Source organism: Perognathus longimembris, chromosome 8, assembly GCF_023159225.1.
Source record: "Perognathus longimembris pacificus isolate PPM17 chromosome 8, ASM2315922v1, whole genome shotgun sequence".
Taxonomy (NCBI): domain Eukaryota; kingdom Metazoa; phylum Chordata; class Mammalia; order Rodentia; family Heteromyidae; genus Perognathus; species Perognathus longimembris.
The window spans coordinates 72244305-72271750 of NC_063168.1; the positions used below are offsets into that span (position 1 = coordinate 72244305).

The 27446-nt window shown below is 48.2% G+C and overlaps 1 protein-coding gene across 3 annotated transcripts; it reads left to right on the forward strand.

Annotated features, from left to right (window-relative positions):
* Positions 1-400: 400 nt before the first annotated feature.
* E2f6 (E2F transcription factor 6) lies at positions 401-19195 on the forward strand. 3 transcript variants are annotated; one of them, XM_048353407.1, is made up of 8 exons: positions 404-480; positions 512-546; positions 3778-3832; positions 7291-7507; positions 10352-10507; positions 12632-12746; positions 15491-15638; positions 18023-19195. In XM_048353407.1, the coding sequence occupies exons 3-8, from the start codon at positions 3826-3828 to the stop codon at positions 18034-18036; spliced, it is 657 nt and encodes a 218-aa protein (XP_048209364.1). In that variant the 5' UTR covers positions 404-480; positions 512-546; positions 3778-3825; the 3' UTR covers positions 18037-19195. The 3 variants fall into 3 exon arrangements, with proteins under 3 accessions (XP_048209362.1, XP_048209364.1, XP_048209363.1); XM_048353405.1 differs by having other exon boundaries at positions 401-546; XM_048353406.1 differs by lacking the exon at positions 512-546 and having other exon boundaries at positions 476-480.
* Positions 19196-27446: the final 8251 nt, after the last annotated feature.

A 27446-nucleotide genomic window follows, 5' to 3' on the forward strand; every position in this document is an offset into this window, starting at 1 on the left:
CTTCCTCCAGATTCCCAGATCCACCTCCAGGTTTTCCTCCCAGTCCGCTCCGTGATCCGCGCTCCGGGTTTCTCGGCCCAGGGGCCGGCGCGTGGGAGCGCTGGGGAGGGGGGAAGGGGGCGCGCCCGGCGGCGCGCATGCGCGGAGGGGCCCGTGCGCCGCGCAGGCGGGAACATGGCGGGCCCGGCGTCCTGAGCGCCGCGGGTCGCCCTCGTCCCCTCGCGGCCCCTGGCGCCGGCAGCGGCGGCGGCGGCGGTCGGGCTCGCGGGGCCGCGGCGCGTGGTTCGGCAGGCGGGGCGGCCCAGCCCGGCGGCGGCAGCGTCGCGGACCGGAGCGGGGCCGGCGCCGGCCGGGGCGGGCGGGCGGGAGAGCGCGCGGCGCGAGGCGGCGCGAGGCGCGGGGCCGGGCGGCCGGGCCGGGGCGGGCGGGCGGGCGGCGGGCAGCATGAGTCAGCCGGCGCGGAGGCTGCCCAGCCTGCTGGTGGACCCGGCGCAGGAGACGGTGCGCCGCCGCTGCCGGGACCCCATCAACGTGGACAGCCTGCTGGTAAGGGCGGCGGGGGCCCCCGGTGTCCCCCCCCCGGGGCCCCGCCCTCCCCCTCGCCCCCCTCCCCCGCGGCACCTGTTCCCGCTGCCGCCGGCGCGGGGCCGGGCCGCACCCCCTTCCCCCGGCCCGCGCAGCCTGCCGTGTGTTCTCCTCCTTCCCCACCCCAAACTTGTCACCTGCCCCGATGGACTGGGGGGTGGGTGGGGATGGGGGCGGAGGGGGGGGGAAGGAAAGTGATTTTTGGCTACTCAGGAAGCTGAGGTCTGAGGGTCCGTGGTTCGAAGCCAGGCCCGAGAGACTCTTTATCTCCCATGAAGCACCCCCCCCCCCCACAAATGCTGGACGTGGAGGTGTGGCCCAAGTGGTAAGGACGCCAGCCAGCCCTGAGCAGAGAAAGCTGGATAGCACCCGGGCCCCCAAGTTCAAGGCCCCGGGGACCCGTGGGCCCCCTCGCGTGGGAATAATGTCCTTCTGCGTGTACCCTAAACGCTGTGTAGCCGTGGCTCGTGGGACTCCCGATCAAATCTTCCCTCTTCTGTGTTTCTCCCTCAACAAGTAATAACTCAGTATGTCCCAAGTCATGCGCAGGTCCCATGCCCATTATTAAAGTCCCGACAGCAGTCCCCAGAGACTATTTTTGTTTTACAGTTGCCAGACAGACTGGGATATGTTAGTGGCTGGCTCCTGATTAGGAAAGTGGAGAAGCCTCCATGAACCGCCGACCACTTGCCTCCAGATGCCAAGTCCTTGACTTAAATAGCAAACTAAATCCACATCTCTCATCTCACATGCCCTCCTAATTACCTGTCTCTCCTTTCCCAGCCAGACTTCTGAACAAAGATAGTTTATGCCCACTCTGTCTCCCTTGATTATCACTTCATCATGCCGTGCTGAGCGTTCTGACCGGGGGTCCCCAGCAGACTCAGCGAGCCTAGCAGCAGTTTCCATCCTCACTTTCTGTAGTTGTGGCCCCAGTGGCTGCTGGAGCTGGAGGCCCTCGTGCACCCCCATTTGTCCTCTTGCCCTTTGCAGATATGATGGTGTTTTCAGGGTTCTCTCTCTGCATTTCCTCCTGAGGGAGTTCAGTCGCTGGCCTCTGCTTGGTCACTGTGTGTATTGGTGCCTTCCTGATTGACCCCATCTGTATTGGTGTCGTCTGTATCTTTTTTTCTTTTTGCCAGTCCTGGAGCTTGGACTCAGGGCCTGAGCACTGTCCCTGAGCTTCTTTTTGCTCAAGGCTAACACGCTACCACTTGAGCCACATGTTGGGCTAAAGGACAGAACCCTGGCCCTGAGTTCAAGCCCCAATACCCCATGTGCCTATGCACATGTCCCATGTGCACACGTGTACAAGAATCTCACTACAGTAGCCAGCCCTTGTGTCACACTGTATGAGGTCAAGGGTTAAATATAAAGTAAGCAATGACGGTTGGTTACTTTGGGCTGGTCAGGGTCCTGGTGTCAGATGCCATGTTTGTAAATGGCATGTCTGTGGTGTGGAGAGTTCCTAGCCATGGTCTCTGCCCCCAAAGCGGGCGTTCCTGGTGCCAGCAGTGCACACATGTTCCTTTCAAGTCTAACCTAATTTTCCAGTGGGAGTCTACCTCAAGTTCACTTTCTAGGGAGTCTCATGCCAAGGATTTATAGCACTGACAGAAACCAAGAGCTTCTTTGCTGCTCTCCTGACCTCCACCCTGCCCCCCAGGCCTTCTGCCGTATTGCTGCCCTACGTATTCTCTTGTTTTTTGTTTTACTTTCCTTTTTGTCCTGAGGCTTGAACTCAGAGCCTGGGTACTGTCCTTGAGCTCCTTTTTCTCAAGGCTAGCGCCCTGCTGCTCTGAACCACCATGCTACTTCTGGTTTTTCTGGTGGTTAATTGGAGGTAAGAGTCTCACAGACTTACCTGTCCAGGTTGGCTTTGAACCATGAACTTCAGATCTTAGCCTCCTGAGTAGCTAGGATTACAGGCATGAACTACCAGCGCCTGGCCTCATCCTGTATTTCTAAATCATTGACTTGACTGTGTTAGAGTGACATTCAGAAGTCTTTGGTGATTGTCGGCCTGGTTGTGACAAAGTCCAGGCGGCTCCACTTGACCGTACCGTGTTGTTCATCCATCCCCTCTGCCAGCAGCAAACCAGTCAGGAAAGTAGCCTGGCCATGGTGGGCTCTTAGGTGCTATGTGTCTTCTTCATACCTTCATTCTGGTAATGGCTCCTGTCTCCCCTTCGCTCCACATAGGTTACTGTTGAGGCAGAGTCCGGCTTTTCCACCAGGGCTCAGCCTTGGGCCCCTGTCTGGTGACCCTTGTATGATTTCCCTGGCTGGTACCTCAGTTTTATCTCTTCTTAGAGCACCCGTGGAGTTGGGTTTCCCACTTTTTCTTTATTAGACCCATCTTCACTGAGGTGCAAGTGACAAGATTCATGTCACTTCTTTCCAAGCACAAGGTTAATAGGGGTTGCTATTTCATATTTAGGATTTATTCATTTTTTTTTGCAAAAAAGGAAAGGACACCCTATTACTACTAGTTCATAGAAAATTGGTGGCTGTCAAGTTAATGGTGAGCATTGGTAATGGAACTGCCGCTATGTTTGGGAACCTAACAGAACTTTATTTCTCCAATAGCAGAGTTTTCAGTTAAACCCACCCTACAAGCCCTATTTTCCCTTGTTTAAAATGCTACGGGGGGGGGGGGCAGGGGGGCCTGGGAATTTAGCTCAGCGGAAGAGCGCCTGCCTGGTGAGTGCAAGGCCTGGAGTTCGTCCTCAGCTGGGGGGGGGGGGGATCTATAAAATGCTACTGGGAGGGCGTGCCTTGCTAGAAAAGCTCAGAATCTCTGGTTCTTAAAGAGCCTGGGCAAGCATTTGTTTTGCTTCTCTAGACAGTTGGTCACCTCTCCTGAGCCTTCCAGTGTTGGGTGTGGTGTCCTGACCTTGTGTTCCCTTTGTCCCCAACACCTGGTGCTGTCAACAGATTGTTCAGTAATGAATTTGCATGCATCCACCCCCTCCCCCACTGCTATTCTTACCTTGGGAGGCTGTAGTCTGGGACATGTGGTCAGATATGATTACAATTAGAATATAGTTTCTGAATATGACTTTCCTTACATGCACATTACTACCTCAGTATGGGGGGAAAATAAAAGTCTTCATATTATAAAGTAAAATGCTCTTGATTTGCGTTGTTTTTAAACTGCTGTTTAATTTTTATATCTTCTTTTTTTTCTAGCCATCAAAAATAAGGATTAATTTAGAAGACAGTGTGCAATATGTGTCCATGAGAAGTAAGTTGATTGCCAAAAGATTTCAGGTTTTATATTTTAAACTTCATAAAGTCAAAAGCCCTAGGTATTGTGTACTGATGGCACACGCCCGTAATCCTAGCTATTCAGGAAGCTGAGATCTGAGGATGGAGGTTCAAAGCCAGCCTGGGCAGGAAAGACTGTGAGACTTATCGCCAGTAAACTACTCAGAGGAAGCCAGATGGGGCGCTGTGGCTCAAGTGGTACAGTGCTAGCCTTTCACAAAAGAAGCTCAAGGACAGCTCCCAAGCCCTGAGTTCAAGCTCCAGGACTGGCACCCAGAAGGGGAAACAAAAAACAATAGAACTATCATAAATTGCCTATGATCTTACAGATAGAATCTAGAAGAGTCTATGAGAAGCGGCAAGGAGGGAAAGGGGTAGAGTGGCAGGAAAAGGGAGGGGTAAGCTAAAGTCTCAGTTGGACTGCAGGTAGAGTTTCTGTGTTCTGTTGCATAGCATGCTGATTGTGCAAATGGGTTATTTCCAAATAGCTGGAAGTTGGGATTTGACCTGTTCATACAAAGAAATGATAGGTATTTGAGCCATCGAGTTGCTAATCAGCTTGATTAGATTCCATGTAAACATATGTTAGAATAGCACATTATATGTAGAAGTAGATAAAATTGCTATTTGTCAGTTTAAAATAAAAGAAATGATACTTGTTTGAGGGTATTTTTCTGTAATTCTCTGTGAGAGGAATTTGGTTGCTGCCACCAGAATTGGGGGTAGCTGGGTCATGAACCTGAGGTCAGGCCCCTGCCTGCTTGGTTTCCTGGGGTTCCCTCAACCCTTCTGACGTGGCCTGCTTTGGGGGACATTTACAGTGCTGGGAGATCTTTGTGATAGATTCCCCTCCCCCCCCTGCTCCATTTCTTGTTAATTTGGTCTCATTTTTATCCATTTTTTTTTTAGAACAGAGGTGACCAGATATAAATCATAAATCAATTTTCCCTCGGCTCCTACCTCAGTGTCCCCTCTAGTTGGTCACCAAGTTCAGTTCCCTTTGAGGTGTTACTCTCCCAGTGCCCATACCACTGACTTACAGTGATAGCCAACATCCACTGCTCTCATGCAGTGCTTGGCACTGTGTTAACGTTTTTTCATGAGTTCCTGCAACAGCACTTCATAATAGGATTCTGGATTATGATCATCTTCATAATGGAGCAAAGTGAGCAGTGAGGTTGATAAGTTGCTCAAGGTCAAAGTCCGGTTCTGTTAGCGCTGCCTGGAGATCCCACAGCCCTGACTCTGTGTGAGACGGCTGCTCCGCTCCAGTCTGACTCCCAGGCTGGGGTGGTGGGATTCTTCTATGTGGGCCCCCCTGCTTCCCATCATCCTGCCAGTGCCATCCTCCCAGTGTAGGCGTGGGCTTTTTATCCTGCGTCCTGACTCCTCAGATTGGGAGTTCTTTAGAAGCGTTCTCTACCAGACAGTGGAGAAGAATAAACAGACAAGGCCCTGGAAGGTTTGGTCTTGCTCCCTTGCAGCCTCATCCCCATGGCTCCGGGGCCCTTTTCCCTTGTTGACCCTACGCCATGCATGGGGTCCTGGGCGCGCCATGGTTTTAATGCCACTTGGTCCTCTGCTTGCCGCGTGTCAAATTGAGATGTGAGAAGCAGCCTTACGCTGCATGTAGAACTGAGCCTAGCAGCTCAACGTCCTAAAGTCTCTTAAAATACTTCACACCTCAGTTCCACATCCTGGAATTTGCTTCAAGAAAAGAATTAAGGGTATATAGGATAATTTTGTAGTAAAGAAGTTAATTGAATTACAATGCAAAATAGTAAAGTTGAGACAGTTTCCAGTATTAGGATAGCTTGAACAAAGACTCCCAAGATGTTAAATATGCAGCCATGTGTTTGCATATTAAAAGAATAAAGTTCAAGACACCAGTGACTCATGCCTGTAATTCTAGCTACTCAGGAGGCTGAGATCTGAGAATCAGCATTCATGGGCAGGAAAGCCCACGAGACTGTTATCTCCAGTTAACTAGCAAAAAGCTAGAAGTGGAACTGTGGCCCAAGTGGTAAAGCATTGCCTTGAGCAAAAGAGCTAAGGGACAGTGCTCAGACCCTGAGTTCAAGCCCAGGACTGGAGTTTAAGGGCTCTGTACACACACACACACACACACACACACACACACACACACACACACGAAAGAAAGAAAGAATATAATATAAACTGCTCTGTTCCTAATTTTGGTTTTTAAAATCTCTATCTAGGGGCTGGGGATATGGCCTAGTGGCAAGAGTTCTTGTCTCGTATACATGAGGCCCTGGGTTCAATTCCCCAGCACCACATATATAGAAAATGGCCAGAAGTGGCGCTGTGGCTCAAGTGGCAGAGTGCTAGCCTTGAGCAACAAGAAGCCAGGGACAGTGCTCAGGCCCTGAGTCCAAGCCCCAGGACTGGCCAAAAAAAATAAAAATAAAAAAATAAAAAAATAAATAAAATAAAATCTCTATCTACAAAGCCAGCATGGTAGCCCATACCCATAACCCCTGCACTGGAGACTGTGTGAGATGGGAGGATTGTAAATACCTGGTCTGGGCTACATAAGAGGACCCTGTCTCAAAAAAAAAAACAAAGAACCCCCAAACCCCATCCCTAATGACACACTGGGTGCTGGGGTGCTATGAGTGAATACCTCATGTCATTTGAAGGAAGGTGAGTGTTGGAGCCCCCCTCGTACGTTCACTGTCAGTACAGGAATAGTAGTGAGTGTCATAATAAATGGATTGAACACTTTTCTTCAGATGTAAGTGTCCAAATGGAAGATTAGTTTGGGCCTTTGCTGAACTGTGACATAGACAAAAACATGAAAAATAGTAAACACCAAGTCCCATCCGTTGCTTTCTAATTGATTCTTTAACACCAGTGGTGAAATTCAGTTTTAAAAATCACTCCTAGGGCTGTGAATGTGGCTTTGTGGTAGAGTGCTTACCTAGCATGAATGAAGCCCTGGGTTCGACTCCTCAATACCACATTCACAGCAAAGGCCAGAAGTGGTGGTGTGGCTAGAGTGCTAGCCTTGAGCAAAACAAACTCAGGGACAGTGCTCAGGCCCTGAGTTCAAGCCCCAGGACTGGCCAAAAAAAAAGCATTCCTAATTCTATTCCTGACCAGGGATGTACATACAAAGGTAAGCCTGCTACTCAGAGAAGAGAGTAGACTTCTCAGAATGGGTGTGCTTGATAGAGGCTGGTGGCATAGCTCTAACACTTTTATTGAAAATAACGGCTTTGTTTAGACCTGGGATAAGCCAATACATTTTTTACCCAGTTAGAGAAATTTACTTCATAGAAATTAGCTCAGATCTGGTCAGCACAGGGAATTTCCATGGGTGTTTGTTTTCCAATCAGAAAAAATAAGCAGTTGCTTAAATGAAATGAGAATGTTAACTTAAAATTGTATAAATGTGTTTATTTTGTTTCCCAGAAGCGCTAACAGTGAAGAGACCTCGTTTTGATGTTTCACTGGTTTATTTAACTCGAAAATTTATGGATCTTGTCAGATCTGCTCCTGGGGGCATTCTTGACCTAAACAAGGTTGCAACGAAACTGGGTGTGCGGAAACGAAGAGTGTACGACATCACCAATGTCTTAGATGGAATTGACCTGGTTAAAAAAAAATCGAAGAACCACATTCGATGGATGTGAGTTGGTCTCATTGCTCTTCCCTGACAATTTCACCCTTGCCCAATTAGCAATATAAAACAGTTAAGATGCCGTTCTTTTTATGTGTATACTGGTACTGAGACTTGAACTCAGGGACTCATGCTCTCTTCTTAGCTGTTTTTGCTCAAGGCTGGTACTCAACCACTTTAACTGGTGGCCTCTTGGTGATTACTTGCAGATAAAAGTTTCATGGACTTTGCTTTCTGGGCTGTCTTTGAACCAGGATTATCATATCTCAGGCTCCTGAATAGACAGGAATAGAAGCACAGGTCACCAACACCCCGCTAACATTTGTTAGAAGAGAACTGAGAAAATGGAGATTTCCCTTCATTGTCCCACAGAGGACTTAAATTGTTCCTACTGCTTAGTACCAGGAGGTGCCATAGATAGAGGATATCATTCAGACACAGAAAAGCTAAATGGAGTAAAATAATTAGGTTTAGATTTTTGCTTTTCAAGATGATAAGAAGGAAACATCTAATTACATAGAAAAATTTTTAAGTATTTCTTTAGTGGTACAGAGAAAGTCTGTGAAAGTTGAAAGCTGATTCTTAGAGGCACAGTGTGATAAACACCTAGAATGCCTTCCCTGGTGGCAATCCAGGGGCTTGGGGGCAGGGCAGGAATGTGCATTCCCAGCAAGTACCCTGAGTGACACTGTTGGGCTCCAGACATTGCTTTGGAGCACACTGCCCTGAACGTAAAGAGAAAACTTGGGACAGCCAGGTGCCAGTAGTTGACACCTGTAATCCTGGTTACTTAGGAGGCTGACGTCTGAGGATCACAGTTCAAAGCCAGCCTGCTCTGGAAAGGCTGTGAGACTTTTAGCTCCAATTAACCACCAAAAAGCCAGAAGTGGACCTGTGGATCAGGTGATTGAGTGCTAGCCTTGAGCAAATAAGAAGCTCAGGGCTAGCACCCAGACCTTGAGTTCAAGCTCCAGAACCGGCACCAAAAAAAAAGACAGTGTTCCAAATAAAGGCCGCTGCTAAGGAGCCGGCTTGATTGAGGATGACCACAGAAGAGGCCCGAGGTTGAGTAGGCATGCAGATGTGTCCATTCACACACAAGAGAAAAGCTGGAGTATTTACAGCAGTCCATGACTTGGAATCAGAAAAAAAAAGCAGTTCCGGCATACACACCTAGAGATGTTTCTCAGGCAGGTAAAAACCCAAAGATCATACAGTAACTAATTGAATATCGGAGGAAAGGGTTCATAGTACAGACAGAAGCCAGGTCTGCTATGGACATGTTCACTTGGGGACTTATCTCAGCATTCTGAACCACTAGCAGTAGGCCTGACCGGCAGGGGAAGACCTGCAAACAAGGAGGGCAGGCTTTCTGTTTATTGTGCATAGACATTGAAAGAAAGTGCACAGTGGTTATTCTCCGTCATATCATGGTGGAGCTAATAATAGCCACAAATAATGAAAGACTAGATAAGAACAGTAACTGGCAGGCACTGGTGGCTCACACTAGCTACTTGGGAAGCCAAGGTCTGAGGATTGGGGTTCAAAGCCAAACCAGGTGGGAAAGTCCATGAGACTTCCATTCAACCAGCTGTGACTTAAGTGATAGAGCACCAGCCTTGGGCAAAAAAGCTGAGGGTGGTTTATCATTATTTTCAACATACATGTGAAATTATGCCCTTTTTCTTTTGTCTTTCCCATGGTTTTACCCTGATATCACTATAACTGATATTAGTACCCTGGATATTATATATACGTATATTGGAACTAGGGAAGGGAAAGGGAATACCAAAATCGAGAGACAAAGGATAAAAAGACAAACCAATGCAATAGCAAAACTTGTTGTAAACCAACTGTACAACTCATGGGAGGGGAGAGGGGGAAATGAGGGAGGAGGTAACAAGTTGGGTAAGAAATGTACTCACTGCCTTACATATGAAACTGTAACCCCTCTATATATCACTTTAACAATAAAATGGGGGAAAAAAAGCTAAGGAGGCCTAGAAATGTGGCTTAATGGTAGAGTGCTTGCCTAGCATGCACGAAGCCCTGAGTTCAATTCCTCAGTACCACATAAACAAGGAGCCGGAAGTGGTGCTGTGGCTCAAGTGGTAGAGCACTAGCCTTGAGCAAAAGAAACTCAGGGACAGGGCCTAGGCCCTGAGTTCAAGCCCCAGGACTGGCAAAAAAAAATAAAGCTAAGGAAAGCTAAGGGGGAAATAAAGCTATGGAACAGCACCTGGCCTGAGAGCAAGCTCTAGTACCAGCATTAAAAACTGACTAAGGACTGGGAATATGGCCTAGTGGCAAGACTGCATGCCCTGGGTTCGATTCCCCAACACTACATATATAGGAAACGGCCAGGAGTGGCGCTATGGCTCAAGTGGCAGAGTGCTAGCCTCGAGCAAAAAGAAGCCAGGGACAGTGCTCAGGCCCTGAGTCCAAGCCCAGGACTGGCAAGAAAGAAAAAACAACTGATTAAAATAATTACACCCAGGGGCTGGGGATATAGCCTAGTGGCAAGAGTGCCTGCCTCGGATACACGAGGCCCTAGGTTCGATTCCCCAGCACCACATATACAGAAAATGGCCAGAAGCGGCGCTGTGGCTCAAGTGGCAGAGTGCTAGCCTTGAGCGGGAAGAAGCCAGGGACAGTGCTCAGGCCCTGAGTCCAAGGCCCAGGACTGGCCAAAAATAAAAAATAAAAGAATAATTACACCCAGAGAATATATACAGTAACACTTGTTATACATCATAGCCATTAAGCCTTGTTTTCCTATGTAGACTTGCAAGTACTCTGCATATCACAGCTATTGTTAATGGTGGGTTCTATGCTTGTCTTCTGCTTTTAAAGAGGGTCTGACTTTAACAACTTTGGAGCCATGCCCCAACAAAAGAAGCTGCAGGAGGAGCTTTCCAACCTGTCCGCCATGGAAGATGCTTTGGACGAGTTAATCAAGGACTGTGCCCAGCAGCTGTTAGAGCTAACCAACGACAAGGAAAATGAGAGATATCCTTTAAAGTCTGTGCCTTTAGAAAAGGTCTGCTTCCGAAGCAGAGTCTGTATTAGGGCAGCTTAGGGATTTAATTTACATACTTCAGCCAGGAAAGGTTTTGTGATGTGGCCTCCACAGCTCATTGTCACCTAAAGGTGCTTTGTGGGACAATCTCAACTGCTCACTGACATTCCAGGCTGACATTGCACGGTCTGTAGTTGTTGGTGTTTGCGAATCATGTTTTCCACTTGTTTGTTTGCCCGTCATGGGGCTTGAACTCAAGGCAGGGGTGCTGCCCCTGAGATTTTTTGCTCAAGGCTAGTAGTGCTGTACACTTTGAGCCTCAGCACCATTCCCAGTTTTCTGGTAGTTAATTGGAGATAAGAGTCTCTTGGACTTTCCTGCCTGAGCTGGCTTTAAAACACAATCCTCAGATCTCAGCCTTCTGAGTAGCTTGGATTACAGTGTGAGCCACCAGCACCTGACCATGTTCTCCCTAATTTATAAGCTAGAATTTATTTCTGGGAAGTGGAGGCATGACTCAAGTGGTAGAGCTCTAGCCCTGAGCAAAGAACCCAACTAAGAACGCAAGGCCCTGAGTCCAAACCCCAGTACTGGCACAAAATATATACAATCTATTTCTAAGTTGAATGAATTGCCACTGGAGCAGTACCTAAAACACAAGTTGTAGGTGATACAATAAAAACAGGATGAAAAAACATACAGTAAGATGAGAAACACCTTTAGAAGAGGAAAATACATGAATAAATGGTAGCCTTAAAAAACTTTTTCTTGGGCTGGGGATATGGCCTAGTGGCAAGAGTGCTTGCCTCGTATACATGAGGCCCTGGGTTCGATTCCCCAGCACCACATATACAGAAAATGGCCAGAAGTGGCGTTGTGGCTCAAGTGGCAGAGTGCTAGCCTTGAGCAAGAAGAAGCCAGGGACAGTGCTCAGGCCCTGAGTCCAAGCCCCAGGATGGCCAAAAATAAAAATAAAAAACTTTTTCTCGAAGGGATTCTTTTGTTTTGTAGATTTTCTGCTTTTTGTTATAGGGGATTCTCATCCAAACCCCAAATGTTTTTTCTAAGTGCATGTAGTAACGGAATAGTATAACCCTTTGTAATGGGTTTCCTTTTCTATGATTTTGCTTTCCCACAGTCAAAAATATTAAATGGAAGAGTCCAGAAACAATTCATGTTTTAAATAAATTTCCATCACTTTCATATGTTATCTTAATTGTTTGTTCTATTTTGTTTTAAGTTATTAACTACTTACTATGCTTATTAACTGTTTTGTCTAATTGTGTGTGTGTGTGCACGCACGTGTGTGCCAGTGTACCATTTCTGGGGCTTGAACTCAGCTTTTGTGTTCTTGAGCTTTTGTACACAAGGCTAATGCTTTTACCTCTTGAGCCACAGCTCCAGTCCAATTTTGGTGCTTAATTGGAGATAAAGAGTCTCATAGTCTTTTCTAGCCCATGTTGGCTTCAAATCATGATCCTCAGATCTCAGCCTCCTAGTAGCTAGCTAGGATTACAGGTGTGAGTCACCACGGCTGGGCTGCACCTGATTTCTGAAGAAGACTCTGCCGTAAGTCTGAATGTATAGAAAACACTTAGTGTATTGTGGGATTTGGGGCACCAACTGTTCCTGTAACATCCTGCAAAGAAAAATGGGGAGGACCGCACCTTTATGGCTTGTGTTTGTGTTAGGGACATAGACTTTATTTTCTCTAGAAACTGTCATAATCTCAGTAGTTCCACTTAAAGGCATCTTAGAGTTTATGAAACACTAAAATAGGCTGGGAATACGGCCTAGTGGTAGAATGCTTGCCTCATATACATGAAGCCCTGGGTTCGATTCCCCAGCACCACATATATAGAAAAAAAGCCGGAAGTGGCGCTGTGGCTCAAGTGGCAGAGTGCTAGCCTTGAGCAGAAAGAAGCCAGGGACAAAAGAAACCCAAAACACACTAAAATATCTATGGAATGATTCTTTTGTAGCTACTTTCCTTAATTGTGAGTCTGTATACCCTCCAATCGAAAGCTACTCTAACACTTGCCTTTGTATTAGTGTACATGATAAGTTAGCCACCTGCTACTGCGCTCTGCTTAGAGTCCTTGACTGCGTCCCACGCTGGCCTATGTCACCTATCAGGACATTCACAGCATCCGGGCCTTCCACGAACAGATCGTCATTGCAGTGAAGGCGCCCGAGGAAACCAGGCTGGATGTGCCAGCTCCCAGAGAGGTAGGTAGCCCTGCATCTCACCCAGCGCCTGAGGGGGAGGGGGGCTGAGGCTAAGGCCGGCCTGCCCTCCTTCCCTCCCTCCCTCCCCTATTTTTTTTTTTTTTGGCCAGTCCTGGGCCTTGGACTCAGGGCCTGAGCACTGTCCCTGGCTTCTTCCCGCTCAAGGCTAGCACTCTGCCACTTGAGCCACAGCGCCGCTTCTGGCCGTTTTCTGTATATGTGGTGCTGGGGAATCGAACCTAGGGCCTCGTGTATCCGAGGCAGGCACTCTTGCCACTAGGCTATATCCCCAGCCCCCTCCCTCCCCTATTGGAGACTCTCAGACATTTTAACTTGTTTTGACTAACACAGAAAACCGAAGTAGGCATTATAGCTTTTTGAGAGAAAATCCAGGCACAGAAAGACACATTTGTTTCTAAGTAGCACAGAGTGACAGAACCAGATTCAAACAGGCCATTTGGCTTCCATTTTTTTCTTAGCACTGGGCCTTGAACTCCGGGCCCTGGGCTTGTGAGGCAGGTGCTCTACCACGAGACATCCCTCTGACCTGTTTTGCTTTAGTTTTTTCTTTTCTTTCTTTCTTTTACTTTTTTGGCTAGTTGTGGGGCTTGAACTCATAGCCTAAGCACTGTCCCTGAGCTCTTTTGCTCAGTAGCGATCATCTATGTCACTGAGCCACCTGCCCCTAGCATGGCCTCGATCTTCACGATCCAAAAGTAAGCTCAGTTCCAGGGGCGGCTTTAGGGAATGAACTTCCTGTGTGATCTGGGAAGTAAGATCTCTATGTAAATGAGAATAGTTTTGTCAGCTGCTAGCTGCTTCGCTTTCCCCTGAAGGGAAGTTTGTATTGAAAATCCTCTGAAGCTGCTTTATAAGGATGGAGTCATGACGGGATCAAGTCCTGACAGCCTGGTAGGCGTGGCTCTGCTCATAGCTGCTGAGTGAGGAATATTTGCGCCTCCCCCTTTCCTTTGTCCCCAGCACCCCACTGTCTGTGTGTGGTGGGTTCTGGCTCCATTGGAGCAGCCTACCTTCACCTCTAGGATGCTACCTCCGCGGGCGCACCCAGCTCCACTTCCCACTTTTTTTTTTTTGCCAGTCCCGGAGCTTGAACTCCGGGCCCGGGCTCTACCCCTGATCCTCTCTGCATGCAAGGCTAGCACTCTACCACTTGAGCCACAGCGCCACTTTCAACTTTTTCTGTGTATGTGGTGCTGAGGAATCGAACCCAGGGCTTCATGCATGCGAGGCAAGCCCTCTACGGCTAAGCCACATACCTAGCCCCCCACTTTTTTTTTTATTGGAAATAAGAATTTCACAGACTTTTCTGCAGAGGCCGACCTCAGCTTGATCTTCAGGTCTCAGCCTCACAGTAGCTAAGGTTTATAGATGTGAGCCACAACCCAGCAATGCCAAAACTTTTTTGTTGCCAGTCCTGGGCCTTGGGCTCAGGGCCTGAGCACTGTCCCTGGCTTCTTTTTGCTCAAGGCTAGCACTCTGCCACTTGAGCCACAGCGCCACTTCCAGCCTTTTCTGTGTATGTGGTGCTGAGGAATCGAACCCAGGGCTTCAGATACACGCTAGGCAAGCACTCTACCGCTAAGCCACATTCCCAGCCCCTGCCAAAACTTGTTATAAAAATAAATGAATCTTACTTGAGCGGGTTTCTGGTTTGGCAGTGCTGTGAGCTGCTTCCGGCAGTAATTGCTAAATGTCGCCAGGCTCCCCTCCGCGTCCTGTGTGGAAGCTCTGCAGGCTGGGCCCTGCTGGCCCCTCGTCGTGGGCGTGGGGTGCGAGCCTGCTGGGATTGCTGGAGTCAGGCTCCCCGCGGGTCTGGGGAGAGGCTGGTGGGCCTTCGGGCAGATCTGCCCTCACTCGAGTGGCAGGCTCGAGTATTTAGGACAGTGTGGCCACACCCTCGGTGGACCAGCCCGGCCAACCCCTGACAATGGGGAGGGGAAGTCTCAGCTGGCTGCCCGTCCAGAAAGAGTCCAGCAACTCACCTGCCTGCTGCCAGCCACCCACAGCAAGGGGGCATGAGGCTGGGGGAGCTGCTGAGAAGCCACGTCACTCAGCTGCCGTGACGGGGGGGGGGGGGGCACTGGGGTCTGCACTCTCCGGCCTGGCCACGTGGAAGGGAAGAAGTGGGCCTGGGTAGAGCCGAACCAACTTCAGGGAGAAAAACAACAAACCATGCCTCAGGAGCCAGGCCTGGCTTTCGGTAGGAGCACCTAGTTTCCTCAGTACTGACTGCGAATGCATTGAAATCCTTCCTCAGTGAAGGCATGAAGCCACCAGCTGTGACAAATCACAGTTACTAGTCCTTGATAGTCTAGTGTGTATAAATGACTTGAGGTTTATTTTTATTTGATCTTAGTTCTTTTCAACCAGGCAAGCAAGCAGTCCTTCAGTCCATCTCCATGCCTTACCATTGGTTTAGATATCCAAATCCAGCTTAGTCGTGTTAAACCACAGCGTTCCTTGACTCCCCAGGGTGGATGTTGTCTGTACAGGGTCAGCAGGTACAGCCGGGCTCCTGAGAACTGACTGAGGGCATGGCTCTGGAACCATCGCAGCCTGAGTCACAGTTTGAATTCAGACTGGTCGGTGGTTTGCTGGACTCACATCTAAGAAATGCCTGGTAGAAAGGAACTTGCTAGAATCGGGCTCCTGAAGCCCCTGTGGTTTCAGGAAGTGAATGAGTGACGGCGAGGCTCTGATCATCTCTGGTGTGTCCCTTGCAGGACTCGATCACGGTACACATCCGGAGCACGAAGGGGCCCATTGACGTGTACCTGTGTGAGGTGGAGCAGGCCCACGTGAAGGGCAAGGCCGCCGACGGAGTCGGGACCTCTTCGTCTAAGGACACACATCTGAAAGATTCTGGGAAAGGTAAGTGAACCTTTTGTAGGAAGTTTTAGGTGTTTAATAATATTAAAGCATATCATAACCTTTAAGGTATTTTTTGTGCTTGGTTTGGTGATGCACATCTGCAGTTCCAGCACTCTGGAGGCAGAGGCAGGAGGATCTCAAGTTCAAGGCCAGCCTAGACCACATAAGTTCCAGTCTAGAATTGGACTGATAGTGGGATTCTGTCTCAAGAAAAAGACCACAAATGCTGGAGGGGCTGTGGGGAAAGAGGAACCCTTCTCCATTGTTGGTGGGAATGCAAATTAGTACAACCACTTTGGAGAACAGTATGGAGGTTTCTCAAAAAGCTCAATATAGACCTACCCTATGACCCAGCCATACCACTCCTAGGCAACTATCCTGAACAGCAAAACCCAAGATATCAAAAAGACATTTGTACTTCCATGTTTATCGCGGCACAATTCACAATAGCCAAAATATGGAAACAACCCAGATGCCCCTCCACAGATGAATGGATCCAAAAAATATGGTACTTATACACAATGGAATACTACATAGTGATTAGGAATGGTGAAATATTGTTATTCACAGGGAAATGGTCAGAACTCAAACAAATAATGTTGAGTGAGACAAGCCTAGAACACAGAAAACAAAGGGGCATGATCTCCCTGATATATGACTGTTAACAAAGGGAGACGGAGAGACAGTAGAGACCAAGTCTGTGAACACTGTATATGTGCTTGATACATTGTATATTGCATATGGGTCTACCTGACCTAGACAAGGGATAGAAAAACAGGTTGTAAGATATCACAAGAAATGTACACACTGCCCTACTATGTAACTGCACCCTCTTTGCACAACACCTTGTAAAAAAATTTATGTTCAATTAATAATAAAAAAATATATATTAAAAAAAAAAGAAAAAGAAAAAGACCAGCCAAACCAAAAGTTTATTTCTACTCTTCTTATCCACAATAACTTCACGTTTAAAAAAAATTTTTTTTTGCAAAGCCAGACACCAGTGATTTTTCAGTCATCCCAGCTACTCAGGAGGCTGGGATCTGAGGATTGCAGTTCAAAGCCAGGCCAGGCAGGAAAGCCCATGAGACTCCATCTTAAGTTAGCCACCGAAAGTCAGAGTGGATCTGTGGGTCAGGTGGCAGTCTGTGCCAGCCTTGAGCAGAGAAGCTGAAGGTCAGAGCCCAGGCCCTGATTGCTGGCGCTGAGGGAAAAAAAGTTTGCAGACTCATTCTTCCTGGGTGGCTTCGAATTTTTCAGACTTTGTAGTTGAGTTTCACACCGTTGTGATAACTGGAAGCAGCACTGTAGCTGGTCCTGCAGTCGGGCCAGCAGGTGGGGGTGTCTGAACAGGAAAGGAAGGTGCGTTCTCAGAGCTGCTTCCCAACTGCAACTTGGATTTGCTGTTTATTCTTGAGACGGGAAACGTGAGCTTTCTGCCGTTACCATGCAAGTATGGGTTTTGTTGGGCTTTGAACTCTGGTGCTGTCCTGACCTTTCAAGGCTAGCACTCCACCACTTGAGCTCCACTTCTGGCTTTTTTGGTGGTTAATTGGAGGTAAGAGTCACAGGCTTTCTTGCCTAGGCTGGCTTTGACCTTTATTTATTTATTTTTTTTGCGATAGTCTCAAATGGTAGTGTTTTTTTTCCCTGTTTTGTTTTGCTTTTTTTGTTTTTTTGCCTGTCTCAGGGCTTGGACTCAGGGCCCAAGCACTGTCCCTGGCTTCTTTTTGCTAGTCTTGAGCCCTCTACCACTTGAGCCCCAGTGCCACTTCTGGCTTTGCCTGTTTATGTGGTGCTGAGGAATCGAACCCAGGGCTTCATGCATGCTACGCAAGTACTCTAGCACTAAGCCACATTCCCAGCCCCTGGGCTGGCTTTGAATCATGGTTCTCAGGTCTCAGCCTCTCGAGGAGATAGGATTACACGCATGAGGCATTCGTGCCTGGCTGGGGTATGGGTTCTTCACTGTGATTCTTTTCATTTTCCAGCACTACTAGGGTTTGAACTCCTCCTCGTGCCTACTAGGCAGGCTGTCTACCGTTGGCCCACACCTCCAACAGCTTTTTACACTGGTTATTTGTGAAATGGGTTGCATTTTGTGCCTGGACTATGACCCACTTATTTAACACTTTGCATTGTAGAGCAGGGATAACATGCACAGCACAGCACCCCGCTACTGCTTGATAAAAGAGCTCACCTTTCTGCCCAACCAGCCTCAAACTATGATCCTCCAGCAAGCTGCCTCTCCAGCAAGTAGAAATACTGTGGCAGGCCTTCACTTCGTCATTGTTTTGAGTAGTTGAATTGCATGCTCGGTTACCTGCCTGCCTTTTGAGCCATCACTTAGATTGTTTTTTTCTTCCTCTGTGTCCTTTTCTCAGAAGAAAATCAATAAAGTGAAGGAAGAGTCGCCTGAAGCGAGCAGTGATGGCCTTTGAGAACTGGACCGTGGTTCTCTGGAGCCTCCCCCGCGGATGAATTACGCATCGACGTGATTCTCAGAGCAATAAGTCACCCACAAAGTGCACTCCTTCGCCGTCAGCAGCAGGCAGCGCCGAGGGCAGGAGTGGCTCTGCGTGGCTCCCTTCCTAGATTTCTGAAGAATTATGGCTTCTGCATCGGAAAGCAGCTCTGATTATTCACTGCTTGTTGCCAGTGAACTAGACGCCTGGCCTCCTCCAAAGACTGGGTCACGGACACATGTGGAGGCCAGGCACAGACAGCGCCGCGTGGACGCTGTCCTTCCCCAAAGGGTGATGTGCTACATCACAAAGGAAATTGCCTTACCCTGGCTCCCGTGTGCAGTGCAGTGTCGCCCGCGCGTCTCAGGGCGATGCCTTTGTAGATATCTGTATCATGTTTAGGTCACTGATGAAATATGTCTGAGTGGCGCTTTTTACCCCTGTACAGCTCAAATAATGTGTGTATGAAAAGTGACAGACAAGTGCTCTAGTGTCCTTGCTATCTCTAACTTATTAGAACCCTCAGGACGAGGGTGACAGGAGAGCTTTCCCGCGCTTCTCCCCGGGGAAGTGCGCTGGTACCTCTAAGTTCATGGATTCATCCAAGTTTTTCAATGTGGCTCCCGGGGCCGAAGTGGAGGTCAGATCCTTCTTGATTTCCAGCTGCCTGCAAGTCACTTTGTCCCAGTAGTGTGGCGGCCTGTCCCCAACACTTTTAGGGCCAGGAGAGAAATGTCCCAAGGGAACAGATTAATCCACTGAATTTCAGTCATGGTGCAATTGGGCACTACATGAAGCTTTTTGCCCACAGATTTCAGAAGGTTTCTGTGTGCAGCCTCGGTCCTCCATCAGAGGGGTCCTCTTCCTATGAATTGCCTCCTGCCCTCTGTCTAGTTCTAGTCCCAATTTTCCAAGCACCTAGCTCTTTCTACCTCAGTGGGTCAGTCATTTACCACTCTGTGCCTCAGTTTACTCAGTAGTTTACCATTAGACTGTGAGCTCCTTGAGAGACTTGTTTGCAATCATTGTTATATCAGCACCTGGCTCCGTGCTTGGCCCGGGAACAGTGCTCAATAAATGTTTGACAAATCAGTGTGTGAGTGATTGTAAAATGGGCCTCTTCAGGGCTGGGAATAGGGCTTGGCTTAGTGGTGGAGTGCTCGCCTAGCATGCACAAAGCCCTGGGTTCGATTCCTCTGCACCACATAAACAGAAAAAACTGGAGGTGGCGCTGTGGCTCAAGTGGTAGAGTGCGAGCCTTGAGCAAAAAAGAAGCCAGGGACAGTGCTCAGGCCCTGAATCCGAGCCCCAGGACTGGCAAAAAAAAATTTAAGGGGCTGGGAATATGGCCTAGTGGCAAGAGTGCTTGCCTCGTATACATGAGGTCCTGGGTTCGATTCCTCAGCACCACATATACAGAAAATGGCCAGAAGTGGCGCTGTGGCTCAAGTGGCAGAGTGCTAGCCTTGAGCAAGAAGAAGCCAGGAACAGTGCTCAGGCCCTGAGTTCACGGCCTAGGACCGGCAAAAAAAAATTAAGAATGGGCCTCTTCAAACCTGGCTTGCCTGACCCACAAGATGCTTGTGAGCAGTATGTGAATTCTTTTTTTTAAACCTCTCGCTTTCTAGGAAAGATTTGCAACAGCTTGAAGTTGGGGCCATGTAGAAGAGGATTCTAAGAAGGGACCCACACTTGAAATGTTAGAAATAACACAATTTTAGGGTTCTTAATCTGAGCTGTAGTAGCTTTTGTCCATCCTGCCCTTGGCCGCTTCCCGGGTACCTGCCCTGGCTGCTAACCAGCCATCCATCCGCCTCTAGGATTCTTCCTGTTGTGTACCAAGTTCACTTGAGTCAGCCAAGGAGAACCTGCAGGGGGCGCTGCTGACCCTCCCTGGACTAGTGGCAGGGCTTGGCGGATTACCAGAGCAGAAGGTCCATGTGGTTTAGCGATAGAGTGCTCGCCTAGCATGCACAAAGCCTTGGGTTTGATTCCTCAGCACCACATACACAGAAAAAGCTGGAAGTGGCCCAAGTGGCAGAGTGCTAGCCTTGAGTAAAAAGAAGCCAGGGACAGTGCCCAGGCCCTGAGTCCAAGCCCCAGGACTGGCAAAAAAATACTAAGTTTGGTCCCTGCTGATGAGCAGAGGTGAAGGAGGGATTGCCCGAGTATCAAGCGATGTGGGAATGGAGCAATGGAGGAAATCCTCATGAGAATGCCGCAGAAGCGGAGAAACCCCGGTAGGAACTAAAGCAGGTGGCGTCCCTCGAACCAAAGCCCTCAGAGGCCCTGCCAGAGATGAGCCCCGCTTCCCACGCTCCCCAACTTGTACAGATGCTCTGCTACAGGGTAAAAGGAAGCTGTACATTGTAAACACTATCAGTGAAATAGCTCCTCCACTCCATTTTGGAGTGTTCAGCCTTGAGCTTCTAGAACTGATGAAGGGCCATGGGGTAGTTGCTGGACTCGACCTACCCATCCTCCTCTCCACACCCTTCATGTGTGCACTGCGAATTTCATGCCTACCCCTGGTGATGGGGGCAACCTCCTCAGGGAGCACGCTAGCGGGTGGCTTGCGGCCAGGTACTGGCGGCTCACACCTGTAATCCTAGCTACTCAGGAGGCTGAGATCCCAAGTCGGGGGGTCACTGTTCAAAGCCAGCCCCTGGCAGGAAAGTTCGTGAGACCATCTCCAGTGAACCACCAGAAAACTGGCAGTGGCACTGTAGTTCAAAGGGACACTGCCTAGGCCTTGAGTTCAAGTCCCACGACCAACAACAAACAGGGCTCCTAGTTGGTGGCTTTGGGCCACCAGCCCTTGCTTATGCTCCTTTTTCCTTTTTCCATGACTCGGGGTAAACAGATGGACTTAACACGGCAGCCAGATCGCCTTGACTTTGGTGGCTTTTTTCCTTTTTGTTCTTGTGCCAGTATCGGGGCTTGAACTCTGGGTCTCAACCTCTTGCTTGGCTTTTTCGCTCAAGGCTGCGCTCTACTTCTTGAGCCTCTCCTCCACAGTCTGGCTTTTTTGCTGATTGGCTGAAGATGAGTCTCATAGGATTTTTTTTCTGCCTAGGCTGAGTTTGAACCACAAACTTCAAAAGGATGAGCCCGTGCCCAGTGACACAAAGTACTTTTCCACAACACTCCACAAGGTTCCACCCTCGTGTTAACCGACGCCCTCTGACTGCAAGTTCTTGAGGGACAAGGGTTGTCTCGTGCCAGCACACAGCCGGGCCTTGTACTGCTCTTGAAGGAAAGACTAGTTGCAGGGTGTGGGGTAGCTCTCCCCTGCTACAGTAACCGAGGCCTAGGTTTCCAGTTAGTAACCACAAAGCCTTGGGCGGTCTGGAGCCCGAAGCCTTCATGGAACAGCCTCTGCTGATTTTCATGCAGTGTTTCCTCATGATTGACTTAGCATCAATTTGTTATTCACTAACATCCCTCCCTCCAACCACCGAGTTAAAGAACTATATAAATGCACACCAGCCACCTTAGGAGCTCGGCCACCTTCCTTACCTCTCCTTTACTGTAACTAGTTTAACAATCACTGCAGCAGTGCTTAGCTTCTTCATTCCTGAGGACATGCATTCTGGCTGTGTTTTCCTTTTGTTTGTTTGTGTTTACAGTGCCAGATCTGGGACTTGAACTTGGAGCCTTGGACTCTTTCTTTCCAAGGCCTGGTGCTTTGCCACTTGAGCCGCCCCTCTGCTTGTGGCTTCCTGGTGGTTAGTCAGAGATAAGAGGCCGGCTGACTTCCACCTGCACTCTTCAGATCCCGGTCTCCTGAGTAGCAAGGATGACAGGCATGAGCCACAGGTGCCCTCCTTTCCTTTCTGCTTTTTGTCGGCTCCCATGCTGGGAGAAAAGCACTTCCTTCACTGTCTATTTATAGCCTGAAACTATAGCAAGAGGAATGAAAAGCCTAGTCTTTCTAGACTAAGGCTGCCCTGACGTTTCATGGGAAGAATGCAAGCACACTGGTCTTCAAGCCGGACTGATTCCGTGCAACACCACATGCTCACAGACGAAGCGGTTGTGTGGTTAAAGGCTGGGAAAGATTCCCAAGCATTCTTAAAGCGTTTCAGTCAGGACGCTCCGCACCTATGGTCTAGGGAAAGAAAAGATTAGTAGCCCACCTACTTGGCACCTCTTAGAATTCTAGGTGTTTCTCAAAGGCAGCTGGGAAACTAAATGAAAACCTGAAGAACACAGCCAAAAAATTAATAGGGGAAATATTTAACCCAAGGTATACAGGGCTTGTTTCCTTTAAGTGTCCATTGTTGCTTGTGATCAGTTTATTTGCAAATATAGGAGTTGAACCCCAGAACCTAATTTTTACTAGTTTTTTCATTCTGCTTTATTCCTCCCAGGAGTACATGCATCCCCTCTCAATGCCTGGGTATTTCTTTTATATGGAAAGGAGTCGCTGCTAGACATTGGGAGCTTATGCCTGAAATCCTAGTTAAGAGGCTGAAATCTGAGGATCTTGGTTTGAAGTCAGCCTGGGGGAAAAACAAACAAACAATCAAATCTATGAGACTCTTATTTCTAATTAACCAGCAAAAAGCCAGAAGTAGAGCTGTGGCTCAAGTGGTAAAGCATCAGCCTTAAGCAAAAGAAGCTAAGGACAATACCCAAGCCCTGAGTTTAAGCCCTAGGACTGGCACAAAAAGAAAAGAAAGGGCTGGGAATATGGCCTAGTGGTGGAGTGCTTGCCTCGCATACATGAAGCCCTGGGTTCAATTCCTCAACACCACATATATAGAAAACGGGGGCTGGGGATATAGCCTAGTGGCAAGAGTGCCTGCCTCGGATACACGAGGCCCTAGGTTCGATTCCCCAGCACCACATATACAGAAAACGGCCAGAAGCGGCGCTGTGGCTCAAGTGGCAGAGTGCTAGCCTTGAGCGGGAAGAAGCCAGGGACAGTGCTCAGGCCCTGAGTCCAAGGCCCAGGACTGGCCAAAAAAAAAAAAAGAAGAAAAAAGAAAACGGCCAGAAGTGGCGCTGTGGCTCAAGTGACAGAGTGCTAGGCTTGAACAACAACAAAAAGAAGCCAAAAAGAAAAGAAAAATCTATGTCAATAATTGGAAACGGGCTGGTAATATGGCTTAGTGGTAGAGTGTTTGCCTAGGATGCATGAGGCCCTGGGTTCAATTCCTCACACACATATATATACACACACACATATATATATATATATATAATTTTAAAATAATTGGAAATGATCAGATATAATAAATTAATGTTCAATTAATAAATTCATGTTCAACTGTAGTGGTTTATAATACAATGAACATGTAAGATCCCTTTAGTAGACCAAACTGTTACAGGGATTTGAAAGGCAAGAGGTGTATTATCTGACTTTAACCATGGTAAACAAATAAATGAGACCTGAGGATCACGGTTCAAAGCCAGTGAAAGGAGGGGCAGAGGATGTCACAAGTGGTTTAAATGGTGTTTTCTCAGGCAGAAAGGTCCATGAGACTTTTTTTTTTTTTTTTTTTTGCCAGTCTTGGAGCTTGAACTCAAGGTCTGGGCACTGTCCCTGAGCTTCTTCTGCTCAAGGCTAGCACTCTACCACTTGAGCCACATTCCCAGGCTCCATGAGACTTTTATCTTCAACTAACCAGCAAAATGCCAGAAGTGGAGCTGTGGCTTAAGTAGTAGAGTACCAACCTTGAGAGAAAAAAGCTAGGGGACAACGCCCAGGCCCTGAGTTCAGTCTCCAGTATTGGCATGCATGTACTCTCTCTCTCTCTCTCTCTCTCTCACACACACACACACACACACACACACACACACACACACACACACACTGCCTAAACTATGATACAGTGCACACTTCCATTGACTGTTTCATTTAACAGCAACAAGGATGGAAAGATAGAAACACTCACCAGCTGCAGTGTGGAAAACCTGTGATTGAGCTTCCAGAACTCTCCAGTTACCTTCAGGAAAGGTTAGCCTTATATCTTAGTCTCTTTTTGCCCTGCTAGTACAGAATATCTGAGACTAGGTTATTGATTAGGAACAGAGCTCTGGTCCCTACCAGATTCCAGGAAGTCCAAGGGCCAGGAGCTGAGGTGAGAGGAAGGCCTTCCTACACCATCCCATGACAGAAGGGCCAGACAGCACAAGTTGGAAACAGATAGATAGATCGATCGATCGATCGATTGATGGATCCTATAGATAGATAGATAGATAGATAGATGAATAGATAGATGGATAGATAGACGGATGGAGAGATAGATGGATGGATGGATAAGTAGGTAGATAGATAGATAGATAGATAGATAGATAGATAGATAGATAGATAGATAGATAGATAGATAGATGGATAGATAGATGGATAGATAGACGGATGGAGAGATAGATGGATGGATGGATAGGTAGGCAGATAGATAGATAGATAGATAGATAGATAGATAGATAGATAGATAGATAGATAGATTTAAACCAATACAGATGAGCTGGTAAAGCTGGCGGGAGGGAAGTGCCCGCGCTGAAGAGCAGCCGGTGCCAGCGTAGCCGCATTTGGAATCAGACATTGAACAGATGCTCCACTTGTAAAGCATTGTGAACTCAGCTGTTTTTTGAAATGACTTCTGCTTGACTTAGGCTATTCATATCAGGATAAATAAAAAGGATGGTATTGGTGAAAATAAATCAGACCTCAAGGCATTATTAAAATGCTACTTAGTTCAGTCTTTTAACTGTGTTTCCATTGAGCGGCCACAGAATGTCACGAGTGAATTAAGTGACGTTCTGACTTGCTGTTCAAGGCAGACAGAGCCGGGAGCCGCGCGCTCAGCATCCTCGCTACTCCCAAGGTGCAGCTCTGAGGACCATTTGAAGTCAGTCTGGGCCGAAAAGCCCGTGAAACCCTTACCTCCAATTAAGCACCAAAAAGACACGAGTGGAGCTGTGGCTCAAGTCGTAGAGCCCTAGCCTTGAGAAAAAAAGCTCAGGGGCATCCTCCAGACCCTGAGTTCAAGCCCTAGGATCAGCACAAAACCCAACCGAACCAACAAAAGCCCTGTTCATCAGTGTTCTGAAGAAGCTGGACATCACGTCCAGTGCTTGCCAGATTCCCTTCAGCAAAAACGCCATCTCGCACCAACTCACTTCTCTATCTGTACACAGACTCTCATTTCATGCGAAACTTGGAAAAAGGATTTATTATCATCCTCTGTGTAAATAGATTTACAGTGATATAAGCCAGGGGCCAGTGGCTCGTGACTATAATCCTAGCTACTCAGGAGGCCTGAGGTCTGAAAGATCAGGGTTCAAAGCCATTCGGGGCAGGCAAATCCAGTAGACTCTTAGCTCCAATTAACCAGCAAAATGCCGGAAGTGGAGCTGTGGTTCAAGTGGCAGAGCACCAGTCTTGACCAAAAAAGCTAAGCAAGAGCTCCAGGCCTTGAGTTCAAGCCCTAGCTCGGGCATAAAAAAAGGAAAAAAATCACAGTGATTTAGAATTATTCCCAGTTGCACAGCATTTACATTGCACAGTTGGATTTTATTTGACAGGAAAAGGGAAATGAGCTAAGAGTGGGTATCACTCAGTGGTAGAGCACTTCCCTAGCAAGGCAAGGATCTGGGTTCCATCCCAACAAGACGGGGGGGGGGGGGGGGGGGGAGGGGAGAGGCTGGGAAGGGGGAGGGAGAGGGAGGACACTCCAGAAGGAAAATTAGTTTGAGGCAAACACTACACCATGTTTAAGCAGGGATTTGTAGCCATTTCAAGCTAAGCCTCGACCTGTTGTACTTTTTTTTGTCAGTTATGGGGCTTGACTTCAGTGCTTGGCCTCTGTCCCTGAGCCTCTTTGTGCTCAAGGCTAGCGCTCTACCACTTGAGCCACAGCACCACTTCAGGCTTTTCAGTGGAGGTAAGAGTCTCATCGACTTTCCTCCCCAGGCTGGCTTCAAACCACCATCCTTAGAGCTCAGCTTTCTGAGTAGCTAGGATGACAGGCGTGAGCCACCAGCACCCAGAGACCTGTTGTGCTTTTATCAATCTTACATTCTGATCCATCACCCATTCACCTATCCAGCAATCCATCTATCTAGCCGTCTAAAATCCATCCATCGTCCCTCCATCATCTATCCATCCATCCAACATCGATCCATCCAACATGACTGCCATTAACGGAATCCGTGTCAGGTGCCAGCCACTCAGTAGGAAATGTGGTTTCTCCTGAGCTTAGGCTCAGGATGGAGAGTGTCAGCCTGCCCAGGGCTCCACGGCTGTGACAGCCAGCCAGGGTTTGGTCCTGGATTCACTGTAGGGATGTGACTACGAACCACGTAACGAGCTGAGGGAACAAAACACAATCTCAGCCAATCCCTGGGCTGGCTTCCGAGTTTGGTTGTGCAGGTCACTGAGAAGGCTGTGCTTCTTTCTCATCAGTGAACACTGGAACGATGGCGGGGGAGTTTGTAGTCAATGAGCCTTAAGATATGGATGGATGGATGGATGTTGGATGAATGGACAGATAATGGAGGAACGATGGGTGGATTTTAGATGGCTAGATAGATGGATTGCTAGATAGGTGAATGAGTAATGGGTGGATAGGTAGGGTAGCTAGGACACGGTAGGATACATAGATTTTGGAATAGCTTTAGATCATGATGACTTCAGGAATCTGGACTACTCATGGTGATACTCAACAAGGGAATTTGTTGAGATATTTTAAGTGAGTCCTGCTAAAGTATCTGTCACCCCAATTTAGAAAGTCATCATTTAATGCTCAAAATAAGATCGTTTTTATTTACCCTTCACAATGTGTCAAGTAGAATTTCCAAACCCTTGTGGAAACATAATAAGCAGGAATTTTTTTGTAAGTGAGGGAAGGAAATTGCAGCCTGGAGGAGTTCGGGGCAGGAGCGGCGCGGGTAGGGCAGAGGTTCGTCCAGAGGGCGAGCTGGGCCCGGTGCGTCATCTATTAAAGATCATTTTAAAACTCACAGAGCCCGGCCACAGGGCGTCAGGAATCTCCCCTCTCCCCCAGCTTCTTCTGTTTGCTTGTTTGTTTTTAAATACTTGTCCCTTCCTGCCCTGTGTTGGGAAACCATTTCCCTTCGTGTTGCTCTTTATTTTTATTTCTAACAGGCTGCTTTCCGCAGCATCGGAGACAATGAAAAGGGAGCCTTTTTAAGCCAGCGGTCGAGGGGCCTGGGAGGATCCATCCGTCAAGTCTGTTGGCAAGTCATCCGTGGCCAGCTCGGGTTTCCAGTGTGGACCTCCGTGGCTGCGTGGGGCTCTCCGCGGGACGTCAGCGCTGAGCCTCCGGCCACACAGCTCACTTGACATATGTTCAGGAAGCTACTATTGGCA

Excerpts from the sequence above, each read along its gene's own strand:
- E2f6 (XM_048353405.1), top strand. The coding sequence starts at position 445 with ATGAGTCAGCCGGCGCGGAGGCTGCCCAGCCTGCTGGTGGACCCGGCG. Across the intron at positions 547-3,777 it reads TCAACGTGGACAGCCTGCTG|CCATCAAAAATAAGGATTAA; the intron begins GTAAGGGCGGCG and ends TTTTTTTTCTAG. Across the intron at positions 10,508-12,631 it reads AACGACAAGGAAAATGAGAG|GCTGGCCTATGTCACCTATC; the intron begins ATATCCTTTAAA and ends ACTGCGTCCCAC.